This window comes from Astyanax mexicanus, chromosome 24 (assembly GCF_023375975.1).
Source record: "Astyanax mexicanus isolate ESR-SI-001 chromosome 24, AstMex3_surface, whole genome shotgun sequence".
NCBI lineage: Eukaryota > Metazoa > Chordata > Actinopteri > Characiformes > Acestrorhamphidae > Astyanax > Astyanax mexicanus.
In genome coordinates this window covers 3,306,223-3,330,766 of record NC_064431.1, presented here as the reverse complement: position 1 = coordinate 3,330,766, position 24,544 = coordinate 3,306,223, and the positions used below count along the sequence as shown (strand labels likewise).

Here is a 24,544-nt window from a genome sequence, read left to right as displayed (position 1 = left end):
AAGAAGAGTTCCCAGAAAGACGGGGCTGAGGATGGGGCTGAGGGGATGAGGGGATGAGGGAATGGGGGATGTCTCCACGCATGGCTGCATATTTTCTCCTTTAGCTTGCCAAAGAATCTTACCAATCCCCTTTCAGGAAGAAAACACTGAGCGCAATGTCTTGTTCTCTTTTAACCCCTTTTTTCCCTTTTCTTATCCCCTCTAGACTGCTCTCTGAACACCAATCTGTGGGGGAAGCATGCCATCCATGAAGTGAACAACATCACCTTCACCCACTTATCCTGCGATAATCAGGCGGCTGTTGTAGTCCACTGGATGGCAAGTCCACTTGGTAGGTTACCTACGTTTGTTGGTTTTGGTGGGAATCACATGGCATCTCGCAATATGACATTATTCTTATACGTTGCTCATGGTAATGATGATATCACGATACTGTGATTCTGCATTTCTGCATTTCTTAATATACAGCAAAGCAATTTTCCATGATACTTTACAGCATCTGTGTGTTCAAGAAAGAATTACTGCAGCAAAATAAAAAGAAAGTCGTATTTAGTATAAATTAAATAGTTTTATACATTCAGTAGAAACGAGAGAATCCATACATGTTTGTCTATTTCCTAAACTGTAACTGACTCACACACTGATTTTGTAATCTGATAAATAATAATAGTGTAATCAGATAAATGTAACAAAAATAAAGTAATGTAACAACAAAAATCAACCATAAAAATATAGTAGATAGTAAAAGAAATACAAAATAGACTGGTTTTAAGAATTTCCCAATATTACAATATGGAGTTTTTATCAGGTCACTCCACGTCAGCCAATGCTCTGTACAGTCTGTGCATGAAGGAGAACCTTAGTAACCACCACAGACATCTTAACAACATCTTAGCAACTACCACAGATACCACAGCAACGCCACCTAGCAACCGCTTGGCCACACCATAGCAATCACCTAGGAATGCATTAGCAACACCATAGCAACCACTACAGACAAAATCTTAGCAACCACCATGGACACCATAGCAACACCTTAGCAACTGCCTAGAAATGCATAAGCAACATTATAGCAACCACAATTGTCACCATAGCAACACAATAGCAACCACCACAAACACCATAGCCACACCACCTAGCAACCACTTGGCAACACCATAGCAACCACCGTGCAGTGCCTTAGCAACACCATAGCAATCACAACAAACACCGTACCAGCACCTTTGCAACCACCATGGACACCATAGCAGCACCTTAGCAGCCTCTTAGCAACACCATAGCAACTACCACAAATACCATAGCAACACCATCTAGGGACCACTTGGCAACACCATACACCTTAGCTAAAAAAACTATAACAATCACTACAGGCACCATAGCAACACTTTAGCAACAACATAGCAACACCATAGCAACCATTTATGAATTAGCACTGCAGTCACACTCGCAGTTTCTGCGGGAGAGGCTCCAAACTGACTGGACTGTTGGATAAACCCCACTTAAGCCCTGAAACCCAAAATAAAGCCAGAGCTTGGTTTTAAAGTGTGAGGCTGAGTGTGCGACAGGGCTGACCGCACACCGCCGCGTCGTCTCTCTCTCTGACTGACGGATGGACGGACGGACGGAGTGAGTGATGGACAGAGCGAGGGGTTTGGAGGAAGAGAGGGAACAGGAGAGCATTCGTCTTCAAAGAGAGTGCCAGCCCTGTCCTGATCAAAGACTGGAGCTTTTTCCTTCCTCCCCCACCCCACCGGCCCACTGCCCCCCCAACACACACACAAGCTTATTCTTCAGGTCTGACAGTCATACAAATCTGCCGGCCAGGGAGGGGAAGGGATCTCTGCACATAGGAGCACTGTGATTTCCAGCCTGGGAGGAATGCGTGAGAGTGTGTGAGTGTGTGTGTAGATGTGTGTGTGTGTGTCGTGGGGGGGGGGGGGTTGGAGTGGTGGAGGGGTTGATGTGGAGGGGTGTCGCTGGCTTCCGTCTGTTGAGGCGCTATTGAACTTGGTAATGCGAGTATTTTACCGGTGTAGCGGAACAATGCGTGCTGTTGTTTGCTGGAGGTTAATCCTTTTGACTCGGGCAGGACTCGACACCACTCAGGTGTATATTAAAGAAACTTAAAGGAGGAGAAAAAGAGGAGAAGTTGGACCCTTAGGGGTCTGGAGGTATTACTGAGGTGTGCTCTTCACAGTGCTGTTTTTAAAATGGAATGATGTAAATGCATAGGTTTGTGTTCAGCATGGTTAATGATGTAATGAGTTATATTTATTTCTGGTTAATATTTGGTGTTGATTGGGTTTGATTCGGTAAATGTGTTAGTTTTCACATTAGGAAATGACAAAAAGAGGAGAAAGGCCAACATTTGACCCTTAATGTAGTATTTTTAAATGAAGTTCATAAAATGATGTCTGATTCATAGTATCATTCTTTTTTTTCTGTATTGAGATTGTTCTAACTCCAATTCGGGTGGATGTATGGATGGATGTTTAGATAGGTGGGTGGCTAGGTAGATGGTTGGCTAGGTGGCTAGCTAGGTAGGTGGGTGGTTGGCTGGGTGGTTGGCTGGGTGGTTGGCTGGGTGGTTGGCTAGAGTGAGTGGCTAGATTGAGTGGCTAGATTGAGTGGCTAGATTGAGTGGCTAGATTGGGTGGCTAGGTAGGTGGTTGGCTGGGTGGTTGGCTAGATTGAGTGGCTAGATTGGGTGCCTAGGTAGGTGGGTGGCTAGGTAGGTGGTTGGCTGGGTGGTTGGCTGGGTGGTTGGCTAGATTGAGTGGCTAGATTGGGTGGCTAGGTAGGTGGGTGGCTAGGTGGTTGGCTGGGTGGTTGGCTGGGTGGTTGGCTAGATGGTTGGCTAGGTAGGTGGGTGGGTGGTTGGCTAGGTAGGAGGGTGGTTGGCTAGATGGTTGGCTAGGTAGGTGGGTGACTGGGTTACGGCTGCGTGGTTGGCTGGGTGGTTAGCTAGGTGGGTGGTCGGCTGGGTGGTCGGCTGGCTGGTTGGCTAGGTGGTTGGCTAGATGGTTGGCTAGGTAGGTGGGTGCGTGGTTGGCTAGCTAAGTGGGTGGTTGGCTGGATGGTTGGCTAGGTGGTTGGCTAGGTAGGTGGGTGACTGGGTTACGGCTGCGTGGTTGGCTGGGTGGTTAGCTAGGTGGGTGGTCGGCTGGGTGGTCGGCTGGCTGGTTGGCTAGGTGGTTGGCTAGTTGGTTGGCTAGGTAGGTGGGTGCGTGGTTGGCTAGCTAAGTGGGTGGTTGGCTGGATGGTTGGCTAGGTGGTTGGCTAGGTAGGTGGGTGACTGGGTTACGGCTGCGTGGTTGGCTGGGTGGTTAGCTAGGTGGGTGGTTGGCTGGGTGCTTGGCTAGGTAGGTGGTTGTCTAGGTAGGTGGTTGTCTAGGTAGGTGGGTGGGTGGGTGGCTAGGGTGGGTGGGTGGATGGATGGATGGAATGCCTTGGAAACAGCACTATAGCAACCTGGATAACTGTGGCAACCCTTTAACAACTACCTGCAATACCAACTGCTTAGAAACACCATACAGTGGCTTGTAAAAGTATTCATACCCCTTGATCTTTTTCATATTTTGTCACATTACAAGCACACGCAAAAATATATTTCATTGCAACTTATTGTGAAAGGCCAACACAAAGTTGTATACAACTGTGGAAAGAAAGTTGAAAGAAAATTACGCATGATTCAAAAATTGTTTTACAAATAAAAAACTAAAAAGTGCTGTGTGGAAAAGTATTCTGCCCCCCTGAGTCAATACTTTGTGGAACCACCTTTTGCTGCAATTACAGCTGCTAGTCTTTTAGGGTATGTCTCCACCAGATTTGCGCATCTAGGGACTGAATTATTTTGCTCCATTCTTCTTTGCTAAACAGCTCAAGCTCAGTCAGATCTTGCCACAGGTTCTCGGTTGGGTTTAGGTCTGGACTTGGACGGGGCCATTCTAACATGTGAATATGTCTTGTTTTAAACTGTAGCTGTAACTGTACAGTGAGTATGATTTTGTATTGATTTGTTACATAATATTTCATTGGCAGCTTGGTTGCGTTGTATATGTAAGTTTCAGGTGTTTGTCTGTGTTTACCGTGATAAACGCTGGATTTAAAGGGCCGGGTTCGAGTGTAACCTTGCTCTCTGCGTCTCTGAGCTCATATGAAGCTTCAGGCGATGCTGCGAGAGGCTGAAAGAGACTCGGAGAGTCTGACCAGTCCGACCACTTCTTCTGTTCCTCCTTCCTTTCGCCTCCGGTGGCGTTCTGAGGCCGAGCGACGGCGCGCTGGAGGTGTGGAGTTACAGAGGAGCAGGGCTCTTTCAGCTCCGCTCCCTGCCGCGGTAATCGGAACCACACGGAATGTGTGTGTGTGTGTGTGTGTACACCACCACAGACACACCACCCCCACCATCCTCTCTTTTCCCCCTCCCTCTCTCTTTTTTTGCTCTCTCTCTCTCTCTTTCCCTCTCTTCCACTGCGACTGATAAGGCAGAAATGTAATTAAAAGGGAGGAAGGCTGGCACACGTTGAAGGGCATGGGAATGCTCCCTTGGCACGCACACTCTTGTCCTCTGTGTGTGTTAAAAGCCTTCTCTCCTCCTCCGGGGTGCCAATAAAAGAAGAAAAAAGGAGGGAGGAGAAGGAATGGGTTTGCACATTTTGTACTTTGACCCCCTGTTTTTGTGGCGCTTCCAGTTCGGGGCGCTAATAGGCCGGAAGGAGACCCATTCTGCACAGTTTTGAACAAAGTCTTGCGTAAAGTGTTCTGTTTAGCACTAAATAAAGGGTTTATTTAATTGTATCAACAGCAAAACCCTTCTTTTAAGCACTTCTTAAGGCGGAATAGGAACATTTTACCTCATAACAAGTTAAAACCCAGCCACCTCAAGGCTATGCAAACATATTCGAGGCTGATATTAGAATGGTTATAATGATTTGTCTACTCCCAGTTTCAGTGTCAACTAATAGTCAATTAAAGTGTCAGTCTGTTTTATTTTGTTTCTACACTAAAAGCAGAAGCATTTCTGAGTGAAGAAGTGATAAAATATTGTGTTTACTGGTACCAGTGTGCTGGAACCACTATTCCTGCCAAGCCTAATACAGCTTATTCATTTTAAAAACTGGGATGTCGTCACGCGTCTTTACGTACTTACATCACACGTATTGTACAGCCTCTAAAAGAGGATCTGGCTCAGTTTTACTGAACACGAGCGGCTGGTGGAGCAATGGAGACTTCAGAAGAGGAAACTCCGAGATCAGTAGCTCATTCACTCCTAGTAAAACCAAAGGTAGGAAATCTCTCTCTGACTGAACATAACCTGGAATCGGATTCATCCACTCCTAAAGGAGACCGCATCACACCCGCCCAGTTTAAAATGAGTTGGATGGGTGCTGTTGAAGAAGTGGTAGGTCAGTCTATTTTGATTGGCTGTCTGAATTTACTACCTGACGTTTTCTTGATTTTTCTTTTTTCCAGGTATTGAACATGTGAAGGGATTTCGAGTTTACCTGGAGGACAAGAATCCGGAAGAGAAGCAGTGCCAACACATGATCCTGAAGGATCCTCGGCAGCTCAACTTCTCCTTTAAGAACGTGGTAAGCAATCAGTCAGAGTGGAAATTGGTAGAGTTGACAGAAACTGGTCAGATTAAAACACTGCAGTAGGGATCTTCACGCTTTATTCTTCTCGCCATCAGCAGCCGGAGTCAGAGAGAGAGAGAGAAAGAGAAAGAGAGCACAAATTGGTCTTGCTCTTTTTGGGTGGGTAGATGGTGCTGTCTTTCCCCTCATCACTACTATTGTGATGATGGTCAGCACAGGCTTCTGTTAGCTGATGTATCAGAGCTGGGTTGCTGCACTTTCCTCTGAGTGCGCTGGCTGCCAGGCGATGATGCATTAGCAGCAGTATGAAAATGAGGCAGTGGCTGATTGACTTCACATGTATCGGAGGAGGTGTGCACTAATAGTGATAGTTGAAGTCCTAATAATTGGGTTTGGTAAATGGCCTTTCAAATTGTGGAAAAATTGGGAAAATTTGGAAAACGCGTTTAGATCTTCGTTACTTTCCAGTGTTTTTTGCTGTACTGACTAAATTATGTCTTCTCTTATTGTACAGAAGGTGAGCTCTCAGCCCTTCGTTGGTCTGGCCTTCGAGATGGACTACATGGTCAGAATCGTGCCCTTCCCCACCTTCATGAACGACAGCTTCTTCCCTCCGTCCTTCCTGCGCACTAACAGTAAGTTCTGCTTCCCTCCAATATACAGGTGCATGTCCAAAAATTGGAATATCATTGAAAAGTTCACTTATTTTGGTAATTCAGTTCAAATTGTGAAACTCATATATTATTATGTTATAAATCTACTTTTGGCAGTGTGGGCAGTGGGCAGTGGAAAACACAGTGGATCAACAGCAGCAGATGACAGACATGTCTCTTTGTCCAAACCATCACTGATTGGTGGAAACTTCACACTAGACCTCGAGCAGTTTGGACTGTGTGTCTCTCCACTCTTCCTCCAGACTCTGCTCCCTTGATTTCCTTCAAATAAAATGTAAAATTTACTGATGATCAGTGATGGTTTGTTTGGAGAGTCATGTCTGTCATCTGCTGGTGTTGATCCACTGTGTTTTATTATCAAGTCTAAAGTCAGTGCAGTTTTGTTTTCCCACAAAATCTAACACCACTTCATGCTTCCCTCTGCTACTGACAACTTTTATGGAGATGCGGATTTCATTTTTCAGCAGGACTTGGCACATTGTCCAATTGGTCTAATAGTATTCTGATTTTCTGAGACACTGATTTTTGGCTTTTCATTGTCTATAAGCCACAAATCCTCAATAATAAAAAACTAAGAAAAAGGCTTAAAACTGGTCACTCTGTGTGTAATACATCTATATAATATATGAGTTTCATATCTTTAAATCCTGTGGTAAATTATGATGTTAAATCAGCAGTCCCAAAGATTATATTTATCTTATCTAATTTGGAAACAGTAGTATTCCCGAGTTCCCGAGGGGACAAATTCTGATTCCCTCTCTGATTCTGATTAATGCTATCATTTAATAAGACATCATATTTTCGTCTAATATTAGCATTCTAAAAACATAAAAACAAAAATGGTCTGGTAGGTATGGGTTTGTTGGATGTAGATGACAGTATTTCATATATGACAAAAAATTAACAAAGCAGTATACTCAAAACTACAGAATAAACAGCGCACAGCAATTACTTTACATTAACCTACATTAAAAGTACTCTACCACATGCTCTGTGCAATTACACACTCTCACCAGAGAGGTCTCCAAATCCCCAAATCATACAAAACACACAGACTGTCGCTTTAAATCAGACAGGAATTATCATCACGTTATCTCTAATACTGTAACACACAAGAGCCAGTGCTCAACATCACAGACTCTTACAATGACAGACTTCTAGGACAGGATAGGATCTCTAAGGACAGGATAGAGTAATGAATTGCCCTTTTTTAAAGTCGTTTTCCCAATTGTGTTCTGTTCTCACAGGTTGTGAAGTGCTTCTTGGCCCAGATAACCTCGTCTGCAAACCATGTGAGTTTCTCAGTGGGAATATAAAACGCTCCAGTTCGTCTGTGTCATGACATAAAAATCATCAGATCACTTCATCATTTCATTTTCACTCCTTTTAAGTGTCATGTTTTGAAAAAAAATGTATGAATTCTCTCTCATTTCTCCAACAGTCTGGAAGCCCAAGATGCTCAACGTCTCCCAGCTTGGCTCCAATTTGCACGTTGTGTTCGACCACGCTCCGCCTACCTTCGGCTTCAGCTCCTACTACCTGTACTATAAGCTGCGCCAGGAAGGGCACTTCAAACTCAAGCGCTGCAAACCGGTTAGTGGAGTAGAGTTATGCAAAGACAAACTCAATTTATGGTGGTTGTTTTATTCTTACATTATGTCAAAAACTGATCATGATCCATAAAGATGCTTTTTTTTGCATTGACGTCTTTTAAAAGTTTATTTTCCTAGTGCTGTCAAGCGATTAAAATATAAAATTTAAAATGTATAAAAAATATAATTTTAATTAATTACATGCTTTGTGATTAAATAAACTAAACGTATCACATCCATCACTTTTTGCTAAAAAGCTATTTTAAACTATACAATTCAATTCAGAACAATTCGATTTTAGCTGAAGTGCAAATGAACAAATGAATAACTTGCATAGACTGAAAATCCCACATTTCTTAACCCTTTTAGACCTGAATTATGTGGAAGTGATGAAAAAAATATAAATATAAATAATAATGTTGTTTTCTGTCTGTAATACAAACACAGGAATACTCTAATATTCAAATATAAAATCTATTTGAAAAAATTATATAAACATTAAATTAAATGCAAACTGAAATGTAAATAACTTTAATACATTTTTAAGTATTTTTTTATGTCTATTGGATATATATACAGCAATCACCATCCATTAACACTAAAATTCACATGATAAAAAGTATTCTAAATCACATACAATGTGTTAAAATGAGCTCTTTTAATTTGCCTCTTTGGTTCTAGTGCTGATTTTTTTTTCCCCCAGTGCAGTGGGCGGGGCTAAGCTATTGTTTCATTGGCTTATAAACTTGTTTACAGTCTATTCTGAAGGAAAAAAATACATCATGTCCATTGTAATGGATGCAGGGTCTGAAAGGGTTAATTTCTTTAGACCAAAATTATAACCTGAATGGAAAAAAATTACGTTAATATTAACAAGCTAGCACTTAGCATGGTTAACGGCTAATCCTAATATAGTTTCATCAGTGCTAGTCAGGGTTAGCAGCAGGCTTCTGATTGGGGAAAGAGCTAGCGCGGTTAACGCAGTTAGCAGCTAATGCTAATACTGCTTCAGTCTTGGTGCTGGAGAAACTTCACTGAAACTCCTGTATAACTCTGTACTTTAGCGGAGTGGCTTTACTGCTCCTTAATACCTGACTGGTAGAATTCATACATAAGAAGCACTTGATTATAAGGTGCATGGTTGATTTTTGGGAAAATGTAAGTATTTCAAGGGCACCTTATACTCTGAAAATTACGGTAATAGTAAAACTGAAGTCAGTTTTAGACATGGCTTTTGTAAAACAGCATTTGAACCAATTTGAGGACCAATTTGTTGGTCTTGACATGGCTGTGGTCTTGTTTCCTCCCCTGTCTGTTTTCCACATTCATGTCCTGAAGAAACTGTAAGAAGACAAACGTGTACACACACACACACACACACACACACCTCGGCTGCAGCAGGAGGTAGCAGGCGAGGGTAAGTGGGAGTGAGATGTTCAGGGTTAATGCATTCAGCAGCGTGTAATGTTTTTCCCAGACGTGCGGATAATATATAGACGTGCCGGGCGAGTCGTCCAGCAGCTCCGCTCCTCTCGGGCTCGTTCTGATCCTCCTGCCACGGGGGAGACGTGTTCTCCCGCTCTCCGCCGACTCGCCGTGATGGAAACGCTCACCTAAAGGCTTGAGTGCTTTCCCAGCAGCACTCTGTTACTGAGAGAGCGCGATGGGAACTGGAAATGAACTTTCTTTTACTCCTGGAGCACATCTTACTTATTATTTAGTCCCTGCCTGTGTTTCTGGAGAGGGGGGTTGGTGTTAGGGGACCAGACTGTTTAGGCTGGAGCTGCAGGGAAAACGCTGTGCAGATAAAAGTGTGGGAGCTTCATTTTAATGGTGTTTGAAGACGTTTTTTTACATTTACAGTATCAGAAAGCAGCGATTCTTAGAGAGCAGCTATTCTCAGAATTAATTTGTCTGATCCCAAATGAACTGACGACCCAGCTATCAAATATACTCCTTTAATTTGAGCTGAATTACGGAAAAGGCGAGGTTTAATCTGATATATTAGCCAGATATCGCTAATTACCTAACTATAGCTACGAACAAACGCTGTTTACACATGTGGTCTGTGCAGCATTCACTGTTTGCAGCCGCATGGCTTTGTTTACTACATGTAAATCTGCGCTGCACGTTCCATTAAAACACTGTTAGAAAATGGCCTTTTTTAGTATTCTGTGTTAAAGCAGCTTCACAGTGCACAGATATACTATTCACGCTGGAACACAGATTCTTCTCACCATATTTACTGTCTTGCTCCTGCGCCAGACAGCTCTGACCAATCAGAGGAGAGAATGTGTGTTCGCGTGGTTTTATTGGTGCATATTTAGGTGCGTTTAGGTTTTTATGCCTGTGTGAAATCAAACCAAACAGAGGGAGAAACGCTGAAAATAAACAAACTCATCAACTGATCCGGATCATTAAATATGATTAATAAAATCGTTAAATTCAGTGAAGGTTCTTTCCTTAAATATATGATGATTACATCTTAAAACTCCTGAAGACTGAGCTCTTCAAAGAGCTCTTACTCTCCTAACACCTCTAACACACTAACTACTTCTAACCTCATTTCCTTCTTCACCTCCTTCACCCCTCTATCCTATTATTTCCCTTCGACCTCCTTTAGGCCCTGTCTAAAAAATGGTTTATCTTAACTTCTATTACTTTTGTACTTCATTATTGTAAGTCGCTTTGGACAAAAGCATCTGCCAAATGTAATGTAAGGTAATGTCATGTAATTTACAGCCGATATTTGTTATTGTCAAAAAACATTGTAATTCAATATTCAATTGTTATTATAGTAGTATTAAAGTAGTGGGATCAGTTTAACAGTGCAGGACACTATGGTAAAAATGGAATGATATAAACATCAGTACTTTTTTATATGAAAAGTTTGTATAAATATCAGTTTTTAGTATCAGCAGGTGCTTGGCATTCATTAATAAAAATTAATATTGTTGCATCTCTACATGAAACTTAACAAAAGCTGTGGTGTATTCCCTATTCTGTCTGCCTGCCTGTAACTGTGATTTTTGCTTATTCATTTTCCAGATTTATTTGATTGATTTTGTTCCACTTTACAATTATGTGCTACCTTGTGTTGGTCTGTCACTTACTTATTACACACTAATAATTTAGCGTATTGATATTTTCTTGCTACCCTGGTATAAACAGGCACTTGGTCCATCCAGACACCCAGATACTAAAGTATGACCTGCATTTTAACTTTAAAATTTCAACATGTTCAATCATCAGTCGTTTTCCAGCAGTCTTATCATAACACACGGTCACATTTCCCCCCTTATATCAGCCTGTATCTGTATCTTTCCCCCTGAGTTGCTGAGATAAAGGCTTCATTTTGAGGCTCCTGTGTTGTGTGACTAAGTTGTGGTGTTTTTTTACACTCAGACTGTTTTGTTTTGGGCCAGCGGATTGTTTTGGCTGCGGCTGCTGTGGAGTTTTGGTTATCTCTGTCCAGCCACAACCTAATATGCCCTCTCGCACATTCTCCCTTTCAAACGGCGGAGAAAGCCGAGTTCGGGCCGCCGTCGCAACTCTACACTGCTGTACCCGCTCTGCTTTAACATACCACGCATTGTTGCTCCAATAATGGGGTGAAATATGAGGTGGGCGAGGACAACGGTGGGGGGATTCCAGTCTTCTAACCTCGGCTCCTAATCCTTTAAACATTTCACAACATACTGAATGAGCTCGAGCTCTCTGTGCTAATTCCCCAACAACCCGCCATTATCCCGTATTGTTCTGCTGGCAGATATCGTGACGGTTTATGGGTCGTGATTATTATTAATTCCATGAATGCAAAGTGACACGCACAACACGTGCAAAGATGTTTTCTTGGTTTTTTTTTGTTTTTTTGAACACCTCAGATTCAGTTGTCAGGCTTAAGATGCGTAAGCAGTGTTTAAAATGCTGGTTTTCACTTTTCACAGGAGATGAATGGGCCTAAAACAACATGCGTTCTACAAGACGTCACGCCTGGAACCTATTCAATAGAGGTATTCTTGTTTTTTTGTAGGCATTCATGTTTTTCTGCAGAACAGAAGAAGTTAAAAGAATAATTTAGTTCTTTTTGTCTACTCTATAGCCTCTATAGTGTGTGTGAATTGTGTGGTTAACAGTAATTTATAAACAGTGCATTTCTTTATGCATAGAAAAGAATAGAAAGAAAGAAATCAAAAATTTGATTTTGATATACTTGACGATATAGGAAAACTAAAATAATTAATTCATTTCAGGAATATAGTATAAAAGTATAACAGTATAATCATAAAGTGGCAAAATAATAAATAATATAGCATAAAATAATATAATGCAGCAAATAATATTGCAGAATATTTAGTGCATGCACATAAACTGCAAACTAAAACAATTATACAATAAATACACCTAAAGCTTCACAGTAAATAATAGACTACTTTTAAGACAGAACAGCCCGATTATCACGATATGGATTTTTAATATCATGATATTTCTGTGTCACGATATATTGTATACGATATAATATTGCCCACCCCTAGTACATACAACAGATTGCATTGTAGATAAATTCTAAACTCATTCAAACTATAAAGAAAAAAAAACATATGGAACCAAAAAGTGTTGAACAAACCAGAATACGATTTATTATATCTTGCATTGATAGAGACAGTTTTTCACATCTTCTGCTTGATTTTCTCAGTCAGTTTTATGAGGTAGAGTCACCTGAAATTCAGGCTTTCAGTTAACAGCTGTGCTGAACTCATCAAGAGTTAATTACTTGAATTTCTTGTCTCTTAATGTTAAAGTTTGAGAGCATCAGTTAAAGTAAAGTAGTGAAGAGTTAGAGTTACAGGTGTACAGTGAATAGAACTACTCAACTAAGTAAAGAAAAAGTCGCAAAGACCATCAAAAAGTTATGATGATGATGATGATGAAACTGGCACTCATCAGGGCCACTCTGTGAAAGGAAGAGAAGGAGTTTCCTCTGTTGTACATGATAAGTTCATCAGAGTTACCAGCCTCAGAAACCTCAAAGTTTAAAGCACCCCAGATTTTTTTTTTTGCTCGTTTATAGTCTGGAAAACTTCAGTATTCATTTACATTACTTTATATTGAATAAGAAGGTGTGTCCAAACTTTTGACTGGCACTATATGTTTTTCCCTGACTCCACTACACTACACTGTTAATACTAATCTTATTTACATAGTAAGATTTTGTGGTACCACTTTTAAAAAAGACTTCCTTTATAAAGTGTTTATAAATGGTTTACAATAGGTTTATTTATTAATGGTTACTGATTAGGTTGTAAATGCCTTAAAAATCATTAATAATCAGTTATAACACATACATAGAAAGGGCAACAGTATAGATGGTTGTGGGTTCACTACTTGGCAAACAACAGGTCATTGTCGCCCTTTCTATGTATGTGTTATAACTGATTATTAATGATTTTTAAGGCATTTACAACCTAATTAGTAACCATTAATTGATAAACTAATTGTAAACATTTATAAACCCTTTATAAAGGTAGTCTTATTTTAAAGTGGTACCGATTTTGTTTGGTTTAAGGGGCCTTTTTCACATTGCGTTTATGGGAATAAAAGTCCAGTGTTTGTTAGCACGTTAGCCTAGCATCGTCTGTTCTAGCCTAAAGAACCAACTTGTAGTCTTGTAGACTGATTGACATATATTTTTACACATATATACATATATTTATTTGATATTTTGACAAATAAGTAAACAAAAAAAAGCTTTAAAGTGTCCTTTTATGGTAAATGTTGTGGTACAACCTGAAGCTTAAATTTCAGGACTGCAGTTTGATAGTAGAGGTATTTTAAGACGCAGTCTGACCCAGTGTTCTGCTTCTTTACTCTGCAGCTTCGTGACGACAGCAATAACACCAGGCGTCAGACTCAGTATCATGTGAGCCAAGGTAAGTGAGATGGCACAGTCACTGAAACGTAGGATTTGTGTTGATAGTATCTCGTTATGTAATAGTAATTGTAGTAATTGTAGAAGCTGAGAGTGAAAAGTTTAGGGATATTTTTCCCTTCTTTTAAAATGTTTAGAAATATTAGAAGTTAGCTAGTCTGGCAATTATATATGAGAATGACTGTATTTTTGCATTAGTAAAAATCAGTGGCGTGCAGTGAGGCCCTTCTAACCCTTCAGAGAAGGGGTGACAAAAAGTGCATGTAAATAATTACATAATATTTGATCAGGAAATATATATCATAGCTATTGTAAGTTGTAAGTGTAAGCATTTATTTTAGAAATTAACTCAAATTCAAAGCATTAGTCTGTGTTTTTCAGTTGCTACAGGACTCTTATCTGACTGACAGCGGTTTTAACCAATCAAAGCTGCTTTTTAAAATGGCTTCTGCCCCCACGTGTGACTGCGTGACCCTTCTCCTGATTTTGAGAAGGGTGTAGTAATGAGTCTGTTAGCGGTACCCCTTTAAAATAAGACTACCTTTATAAAGGGTTTATAAATGGTTTACAATTAGTTTAATAATGGTTACTAATTAGGTTGTAAATGCCTTAAAAATCATTAATAATCATGTAATAATCATAACACATGCGAAGAAAGGGCAACAGTATAGATGGCTGTGTAATATATAGTTCACTATTAGGCAAACAGCAGGTCATTGTTGCCCTTTCTATGCATGTGTTATAACTGGTTTTATTATTGTTGGATCAGGACATAAATAAATAAGAATATATGTTCTGTAGCTTTTACTTGGCATCTATACATTTAAATCTATAAATTCAATATTGTAATATAATATACATTTATATGTTATTATATAATTATGGCATGTAATTCATGTAAACCCTTTGGACCATCTTTACTTTTCTGTATTGAAAAATGTCTTAAATTGAAGCAAAGATCTTATTAAATTAATAGATTATGAATTATTACACCCCTCAGTGGTCTAAATGTTAAATGTTTGTGTATTTGCTCCATTTCAGTGCACTCTCCGTGGGCCGGTCCCATACGTGCCATGGCCATCACCGTGCCTCTGGTCATCATGTCGGCCTTCGCCACGCTTTTCACCGTCATGTGCCGCAAGAAACAGCAAGGTGCGTGTTTCCCCCTCTCCTCCTCTCATTAGTCAGGATCTTATTACCCCTAAAATCTGGCTTTTGTCCGCTGGCTGTAAGGCGAGCTGCGTAATCTCTTGGCACAGACAAGGATTAATAGCTCACGAAATCTAAGCGTTTGTACTCTCGCCGTTCTACTGTTGCTCTGCTGCTGAGGGAGCGAATCAGGAGGAAGTGAAATAATGATCACATGCAGGTTTACCTGTCGGAACCAGCAGTTCTGCTGTTATGATTGTGATTGGTTTGAAGAAGGATTGAACTAAAGACTACATGGGTTGGACAATGAAACTGAAACACCTGGTTTTAGACCATAACAATTTACTGTCCCGACGGACAGTTCTGGTGGAAACAGGAGAGTTGAGGTGCACATTGAATTCTGCGTGATTTGATCAGCCGTGGTTTTATGTTTTTTTGGATACAATCCGGGTTAGCACCCGAACATCCCTTTCAGACAGCTTCCTCTTACAGCGTCCACAGTTAATCCTGTTGGATGTGGTTGGTCCTTCTTGGTGGTATGCTGACGTTACGCTGGATACCGTGGCTCTTGATGCATCACAAAGACTTGCTGTCTTGGTCACAGATGCTCCAGCAAGACGTGCACCAACAATTTGTCCTCTTTTGAACTCTGGTATGTCCCCCATAATGTTGTGTGCATTGCAATATTTAGAGCAGAACTGTGCTCTTACCCTGATAATTGAACCTTCACACTCTTACTGCTCTTACTGTTGCAATGTGCAATTAATGAAGATTAAACACCAGGCTGCTCCAATTTAGCCATGAAACCTAAAATCCCACACTAAAATGATGACAGGTGTTTCAGTTCCATTGTCCAACCCCTGTATAATTGATATTCTCAATGATTGGTCTTTCTCAGTGACACGATTTAGACTATTAACCCTTCTAGTAATGCTTCAATTAGGATCAGTCACTTGTTTTTCATTAAACATGTACTCTGTCAATAGATCCTACTGTTCTAATTGGATAAAAAATAATTTTCTTTTAATTAATTAGAATTTACGAATATGATTGTGTTTTTTTTCATACTGACAGTTTATTCTTCTAGAATTTAATTGTATTTATACAATCACAATATATTGTGATATATCCAATCGAAACCCCTGTATCCTGTTACATATCATATTGGCAAGTTCTTGCCAAAACACAGCCCAGTTATCTAGTGGGCGAAGTTTAAATACAACACAAAATCAACCACTGTCTTACACCAATCTTTCCATGTAACATAATAAATTAATTTAATTCTTTTTTTTGGGGGGAAAATTGATTCTGTATGGCAAAAAAAAATATCGCTATATGACAAAATATTGATATATTCTAACACCCCTATAAGGAGGTTGTTGAACGTTCATGTTCCCGAGGTTTAAAGTTCAGCGCTGTGAGTCTGAACCTGCAGTTTATTTCTGCTGGTGTCCCCTCTGAAGATAAACACCCCTCGCTATAAAACATCCAGGTGACGTTTGGGCTTTTTTGTTTTTGTGCTCCGTCCGATAGAACCTCCATCATATGGTTGCGATAAAGGTTCTGGAATCTCCTGAGATCCCTTTTCCCCCTTCTGGCGAACTGCAAATCTTTCCTGAGCCCGGTTCAAACGCTCCTCTCTGATCTTCTCCAATCTCTCCACAGAGAACATCTACTCCCACCTGGACGAGGAGAGTTCAGAGTCGTCGTCCCACACCACGTCTCTGAGCGCCGAGAGGCCCTGGCCCCGGCCCAAAGTCTTCATCTGCTACTCCTCCAAAGACTGCCCCAAACACCTCGCTGTCATCCAGAGCTTTGCCTTCTTCCTGCAGGACTTCTGCGGCTGTGAGGTAGGCCTTTCCGTGATCTGCTGCTCTAAACCAGATTAGAGCTGCCTGCTCGCTCTCTCACCAGCTGAGATTGATTAGACCGAAGGCCGAGCGAGAAATAAAGGAACACAGCTGATGGAAATCTCCTGTTTGTCCTGGAAATTTCATGTCAGGGCAAAGAAAGGTCTTGCTGAATAACTTGGAAGCGATGAGAACGAGCTGGATGTGATGTGGGATTGATGAGAGCAGAGTGCCACCTGCTGGTTGCTGGCAGTGGTAAAAGCCATTAGTCCTGCTATGTGCAAAAAATAACGGCGCTTATCCACTGGCACTTAAGCCCCGACGCATCCTATTCATTTCAATGAAGAGAGCCGCTGCATGCCGCGATGCATGCTGGGTTGCGTTAAGTTAAGCATAGCCCCGGCCTCTGGGTGGCTGGATGGATGGATGGGTGGGTGGGTGGGTGGCTGGATGGATGGATGGATGGATGGATGGGTGGGTGGGTGGGTGGTTGGCTGGATGGATGGATGGATGGATGGATGGATGGATGGATGGATGGATGGATGGATGGGTGGGTGGGTGGGTGGGTGGATGGGTGGGTGGGTGGTTGGTTGGGTTACTATATATATATATAAGGATATATAGTTACAAGCAACTCAAAAAATGATACAAAGTATGGAGGTAACCTGACCGTAAATAGGAGGTAGTGCAGTAATACAGTAATAATAATACACAAGTATTGTATTGTATTTAGTCGAATGTAAAAGTGTCCAGTAGTGCAAATGTACAGGATGTACAGTAAAGTGTCAGTAGTGTTCTGTAGTGCCAAAGTACAGATACGGTACAGTAAAGTAATAATCCCAAAGAGTCCCAAAGTGAAGATGTACACGCTCCTCATCTGTCCTTCTATCGCTTTCGGCTCCTCTGGGAGGAGTTCAAGAGTCTGACAGACTCAGGAGATCCTTTATCCCGAGAGCCATCTATAGACCAGCTCTGTGACAGGAACCTGCCACAGAGGCTTAATCGAAAGTCTTTTAAACCAAAAATGAAGTTTGAGCTAGGGTTGAGTGGAACTCTAACAGCGTATTATGGTTATTATTATTATTATTATGATTGTTTCCTCACTAGTCTTGTTATCTCTTCCTGTAGGTGGTTCTGGATCTTTGGGAGCATTTGGAAATCTGTAAAGAAGGTCAGATAGCCTGGCTGAGCCGGCGCATTGATGAGGCTCACTTCCTCATCACCGTCTGCTCCAAAGGCCTCAAGTACTTTGTGGAGAAAAAGCACCGGAAGGGCAAGGCCACCTCTAAAGAGAAGAACAGAGAACCTAACCTCAGCTCCAACCCTGGAGACGTGAGCAGCAGGGACCTGTTCGTGGTGGCCACGGCCATGATCGCGGAGAAGCTGCACGAAGCGCGGCGGAGTTCCTCCGATCTCTCGCGCTTCCTGGCCGTCTACTTCGACTACTCGCGCGAGAGCGACGTGCCCACCTCACTGAGCCTGGCGCCCAAGTTCAAGCTGATGGAGCAGCTTCCTCAGCTCTTGGCACAGCTGCACTCGCGCCACCTCGGCCATCCGGCTCCCAGCGTCAGCAAGCGCAACTACTTCCGCAGCAGGTCGGGCCGCTCGCTCTACGTGGCCATCTGTAACATGCACCAGCTGGTGTCGCAGGAGCCTGATTGGTTCGAGCGTCAGCTGATGCCGCCGCCGCCACGCCAGCCTGAAACCAGCAAGCAGGAGAAGCTGGAGAGGCTGGATTCTGGGCTGGTGCTGAACGAGGTGGTGCTGAAGAGACCCTCGGACAGCGAGTGCCCCGTCAGGAGCAACGCCCTCCTCCTGCCCACGATGCCCAAACTGGGGGCCTTCCTAATCTCAGGACCCCAGCTGAGCTGTGGTCAGGGGGAGGTTGGAGAAAGCTCAGCGTCAACTTCTTCATCTTCATCGTCCTCCAGTCAAGAGGCGGGGGTTTCTCCTCAGCCTTTTCATATGGACGGCTCGGCGAGCCCCCCAGAAATGCCCAGAGACTCTGGCATCTATGACTCGTCCGTGCCGTCCTCAGAGCTGTCCATCCCACTGATGGAGGGGCTTTCTCCAGACCAGGCCGACTCGTCTTCCTTGGCGGACAGCGTGTCGTCTTCCTCTGGACTAGGTGAGGCTAGCTAACCGTTTTCTTCTTCTTCTTCTTGTTCATGTTTTGAGATTGATTTAAAGCAGCAGTCCATAAGATTTGTCGGTACCACTTTAAAATAAGAATACCTTAATAAAGGGTTTATAAATGGTTTACAATTAGTTTATTAATGGTTACTAATTAGGTTGTAAATGCCTTAAAAATCATTAATAATCAGTTATAACACATATGTAGAAAAGGCAACAATGACCTCTTGTTTGCCAAATAGTGAACCCACAGCCATCTATATTGTTGCCCTTTCTACGTATGTGTTATAACTGATTATTAATGATTTTAAGGCATTTACAACCTAATTAGTCACCATTAATAAACTAATTGTAAACCATTTATAAACCCTTTATAAAGGTAGTCTTATTTTAAAGTGGTACCGATTTGTCCTTTATAATTGAAAGTGGTGCTCTTTGGGAGTTGGGAGGGGAGGGGATGGCATATATACATATATATATAAAGAGTTCAGAAATCAATATTTGGTTTAATAACCCTGGTTTTTAAATAGAGTTTTTATGCATCTTGGCATCATGTACTCCTCCACCAGTTAGGGATGTGCCATATCGTATCATATGCAGTAATATCGCCAAAGTTGTTGAATATCGTGAATGATATTATACCCTGAAATATGGTACCATAATGATCACATCAGAGTGCTTTTTTTCTCTTTTTACTCTTTTTATTAAAAGATAAAAAATTCACACTGTTTTCATTTCCTATTATATATCTACTGGAGACTATAGATTATATCTGTCCAGTATCATTTATTTTACTTTAATCCTGGATATATGGAGATATTTGGAGGAGTGCATTATTATTATTAGTATCATGACATTCTGGATCAATGACTTCTGTTACAAAAATCTGATACAATTCTTATTATTCATATTTGTTTATGTCTCAGTTAGGGGTGTGTGCCATATCATATCGCATGCCATAATAAAATGTATGTTTTTTTACTTTGTAGCAGTAGCGAGTTTCGTTGTCACAGAAATACAATGAAATATTGTGATATTATTTTAGGCCCATTTTAGGCCCATATCGCCCACCCCTTCCACCAGTCTTACACACTGCTTTTGGATAACTGCTTTTATTAATTAGCTGTGTCTGCCTTTTTGCCGTACTGTTTGCTTGGTTGTTGTGTGTATATTAAGTAGTGACCTTGGTTTATTGCTGAATTTTAGCGTCTTCTTCAATTATATATGGCATTAAGTTGTGCGGATCTTTGAATTTCATTATAAGCAGAATTAATTCTAATTCTAATACATTTTCTAGCACAACTTTCTGTCTTAATGTGCATGTCTTGTGCATGAATTAGGTTTTAGTTTATGACCCAAGCCAGAAACTTTACACTTTTAAAATTGACACTTTTTTTTATTTCTTGTCTTTCTTTTTCTTTTCTTCTTTCTTTTCTTCTTGTTGTGTTTTTAGGTGATGAGGAGCCCCCTGCTGTCAGCTCTCTACACTGCACCCCCACCATCTGCAAAGCCGAGCTCCACCACCACAATGCTGAGCAGATGGAAGGACTAATAGAAGCAGCGTCAAACTAGTGGCCTTTATCTGGACTTGCATCGCCACTTTACTGCTCTACGTTTCTATTCGCCAACAAACCCCTCGCAGTACATCCTACAAAAACATCCATCCACATCCGAGACCTCCAGGTTCTCCTCAGGGGAGACGCTGGTTGACTGAGACTTTGATGAGACTTTGATGAGACTTTGATGAGACTTTGGTGAGACTTTGGTGAGACTTTGGTGAGACTTTGGTGAGAAAGCGACTGCTGAAGAGAGGATGCAGCGAGGGGAAGCTATTTAACCAAAGCGTCTGTGCTGTTTTTAAGCACGGCCTTCTTTCTCGTAGTGTTAGCACTAAAGCGTTACGACAGTTAGCATAGCACAAAACAACCATTTTATCCAATCCATCCATTAACCAAGTGCTGTTCACCACTTCCTCCAATGGTCGGACTCTGTGGCTCGTTGGAATCTATGACATCGTGCTGTACGCTGGTTTACGGTTTATTATGTTGAATATGGAAGTATGGAAATCATTGAGCTTTTAAAAAAAATTATATTACTGTTTTATTTATTGGTTTTTAACTTTTCTCAACGATGGTTTCACATTTGGTTCTTCATGGATGGTTCACATTACAGACATTAATGTTATTTCTGCCCTATTTTTTTGTTGTATTCTTCAGTCAGTGCCAACAAATATGCAAAATATGCAAAATACCCTTTTTCCTCCTTTTTTTACAGTAACGTTGTACTAAGGACTCACTTCAAGAATGTGTTTAATCTCGTGGATTGAATATTGAATGAGCGATGAATTACAATTAATACGTAAATCACATGAATTACATGAACAAAGGGAAGAGCAGGAAACTGATTGACAGTTTTGTCAATATGTTAAAATTCTACTTTTTCTAGTTTTTGTGTTTTTTGTACAGTTTTGTTTTTTAATATTAGAGATTTCTACATTACATATGAACTTTGTACTGTTTTATAGTACTCTAATGTAGGAACTATGTGATAATAAACTAAAATGTTTATGACCAACTGCTTATGTTTTTGTTTGTCATTTTTTGGGCCTAAATAGTACTGTGTATTGGAAGAATGTTCGATTTTTATTATTTTTATTATAAGATTTAATTTACATTACCAGTATGAAACCATTATACATTGACTTCCTTTGTATTATTTAGATTAAGGTTAGGGTACCAGTGCATTAAAAAAAATTCTCATTGAAAAGCTACTTTATTTCAGTAATTCAGTTAAAAATGTGAAACTCATATATTATATGGATGTATTAAACACAGAGTGATCTATTCGGGTGTTTATTTCCTTGTTGATGATTATGGCTTACAGCCAGTGAAAACTCAAAAATCAGAAAATGTTTTAGAATTTTTAATATTATATATATTTATATATATAATATATAAAATATATATATAGACCAATTGATACTTTTGGCAAGTCCTGCTGGAAAATGAAATCCGCATCTCTATAAAAGTTGTCAGCAGAGGTAAACAGTGCTGAAAACTTGATTTTGAAATGAAATGTAAAATGTACTGATGATCAGTGATGGTTTGGAGAGACATGTCTGTCATCTGCTGGTGTTGATCCACTGTGTTTTATTATCAAGTACAAAGTCAGTGCTGTTTTGCTTTCCCACAAAATCTTACAGCACTGGATAGGACATTGTTCAATGCTTGGTCTGCTTTAATACATTAATTATAGTTTAATAAGTAAGATTACACTTCCAGTTGAGGAACACTGAAGAATTGACCTACATTAGGACCCTGTTTAACACATAGTTTACTGACAGATTACATATGCAGTCATTTCCACTGGGTGGCAGCAGAGGTTCATTAAATTTCATTAAGATCTTTTTTGTTAAGTTGTAATCATCAAGCAGCCACCTGCTTACAATGGCACGTCAAAGGGTTTGATCTACATATTGGGCAGCAAGTGAACGGTCAGTTCTTAAACTTGGGAAAGATAGAATCTAATGGTTTTAATGTTTTGGCTGATCAGTGTATATTTACTCCTCATACTTGCATTGGTTCCTGTAACATAGTTTGTGTTAAAATCATGTGAGTATTTTATTGTCTATAAAACAGCTATGTGATGACCTCATCATGAAAACATAGGAAATTCAAGGGCGTGGCTTATAGACCTTATGTAAATATAATATACATACATTTTTATACACATTGACCTACACTGTGCATACATTACTGCACACATCTGAAATATATATATATATATATATATATATATATATATATATATATATATATATATATATATATATATATATATTTGGACACACCTTATATCTCTTACTATATTATAGTGAGGTGCTGAACAATAGTTCCACATGTGTCCCTTAATTGTTTTTATTTCTTTAATATTAATCTACAATGTAGAAAATAAATTACATTGAGAACTAAAAAAAAAAAAAAAACATTGAGCGTAAAGGTGTCTTTAAACTATTGACTAGAACTGGATATACAAAACAATGTGTATATAAACTACTAAGTATACAGATTACAGTTATTTTCCTATTCCTAATTCCTAATTTAGATATTGGACTTGATTAATTAATTAATTCATTTATTTATGTATGTAATTATTTACTTAAGAATATAACTTTGTTTTTTATGATTAAAGTTGAGTGAAAAAAAGCTAAAAAAGCAAAAAAAAAGGCCCTCTTACAGATGTAACTAACTTAATCTACATTATTGTGTTGTATATAGTATAGAATATATGTAGTATATATATATATATATATATATATATATATATATATATATATATATATATATATATATATATATTCTATGTAATAGACGTTCGGCTTATTTTATAATTCTATATAAATATAGACATTTAACCTAATAAATTCATTCATTCATTCATTTATTTATTTATTTATTTATGTATGTAATTACTTAATTATTTACTATATAATTATTTACTATGTAATTATAATTTGTATAAAATTATAATTTTATACAAAAGTAAGGGTAAATTTTATGCGCTTTTTAAGAATATATTTTCTTATTTTACATATTACAGTATAATATTAAACAGACTACAAAGGGCGTGGCTTACGGAGCTGCTATATTTTTTTAGGCATGGGCGGGGCTTACTGCATCAGCGAGGCGTGGCTGAACGGTTCTGTTAGCGCATGTGAGGGGCGTGGCCTCTGGCTTTGTCCCCGCCCTCAATGTAGGCTGTGTGAATGGAGCAGTGGAGGAGTCTGACACTGAACTAAAGAAACACTAAAGAAAGGAATAATAAAACTTCAGTAAAACAAACCGGGGATTATAATAATAAAATTAATAATTTACCGCTGCTGCTCGCGCTGTGAAACCGGTGGACTGACTCCCAGCCCTGAACTTTCCTCTTTAATGAAGAGCTGAACTGGAAATCCTGTTTTTAAGGGTGTTTTTCTCTGTTTGAGCTGGAAGGTCGACAGTTCTGGTTCCATGCAAACTGCTGTCGGAAGTAATGAAGTGCCCGGGTAAGATATACACCATTTATTTATTTATATATATTTATTTATATACTAGTGCATCTAAAAAAACTATAGAAAAAATAGAATAGCATTGGAAAGTTACTTTATTTCAGTAATTCAGTTCAAAATGTGAAACGCATTATATAGATGTATTAAACACAGAGTGATCTATTTTAAGCGTTTTTTTATTTTATTGTTGATGATTATGGATTGCAGCCAATAAAAACCCAAAAATCAGTGTGCCAAGTCCTGCTGGAAAATGAAATCCATCACTGACCATCAGTAAATTTTACATTTCATTTAAAGTAAATCAAGGGATCAGAGTCTGGAGGAAGAGTGGAGAGACACACAGTCCAAACTGCTCGAGGTCTAGTGTGAAGTTTCCACCAATCAGTGATGGTTTGGAGTCCAAAGTCAGTGCAGTGTTTTTCCAGTGTTTTTATAGAGATGTGGATTTCATTTTCCAGCAGGACTTGGCACACTGCCCACACTGCCAAAAGTACCAATTGGTCTTATATAATATTCTAATTTTCTGAGACACTGATTTCTTGGGTTTTCATTGGCTGTAAGCCATAAATA

At 39.9% G+C, this 24,544-nt stretch overlaps 2 protein-coding genes across 2 annotated transcripts in view; both read left to right on the top strand.

The window, feature by feature from the left end:
- il17rd (interleukin 17 receptor D) overlaps positions 1-21,498 on the top strand; it is a 54,310-nt gene extending 32,812 nt beyond the window's left edge. The window contains exons 3-13 of the mRNA XM_007251478.3: positions 206-331; positions 5,473-5,591; positions 6,112-6,232; positions 7,519-7,563; positions 7,713-7,864; positions 11,811-11,876; positions 13,739-13,793; positions 14,834-14,944; positions 16,607-16,791; positions 17,920-18,919; positions 20,378-21,498. Coding sequence (XP_007251540.3) covers positions 206-331; positions 5,473-5,591; positions 6,112-6,232; positions 7,519-7,563; positions 7,713-7,864; positions 11,811-11,876; positions 13,739-13,793; positions 14,834-14,944; positions 16,607-16,791; positions 17,920-18,919; positions 20,378-20,496 — 2,099 coding nt within the window. The 3' untranslated portion in view covers positions 20,497-21,498. The remainder of the gene's footprint in view (positions 1-205; positions 332-5,472; positions 5,592-6,111; positions 6,233-7,518; positions 7,564-7,712; positions 7,865-11,810; positions 11,877-13,738; positions 13,794-14,833; positions 14,945-16,606; positions 16,792-17,919; positions 18,920-20,377) is intronic.
- A 2,201-nt stretch (positions 21,499-23,699) lies between these two features.
- Positions 23,700-24,544, top strand: part of arhgef3 (Rho guanine nucleotide exchange factor (GEF) 3) — a 136,339-nt gene continuing 135,494 nt past the window's right edge. Inside the window, exon 1 of the mRNA XM_022682227.2 lies at positions 23,700-23,971. Within this exon, the coding sequence (XP_022537948.1) occupies positions 23,937-23,971 (35 nt within the window). The 5' untranslated portion in view covers positions 23,700-23,936. The remainder of the gene's footprint in view (positions 23,972-24,544) is intronic.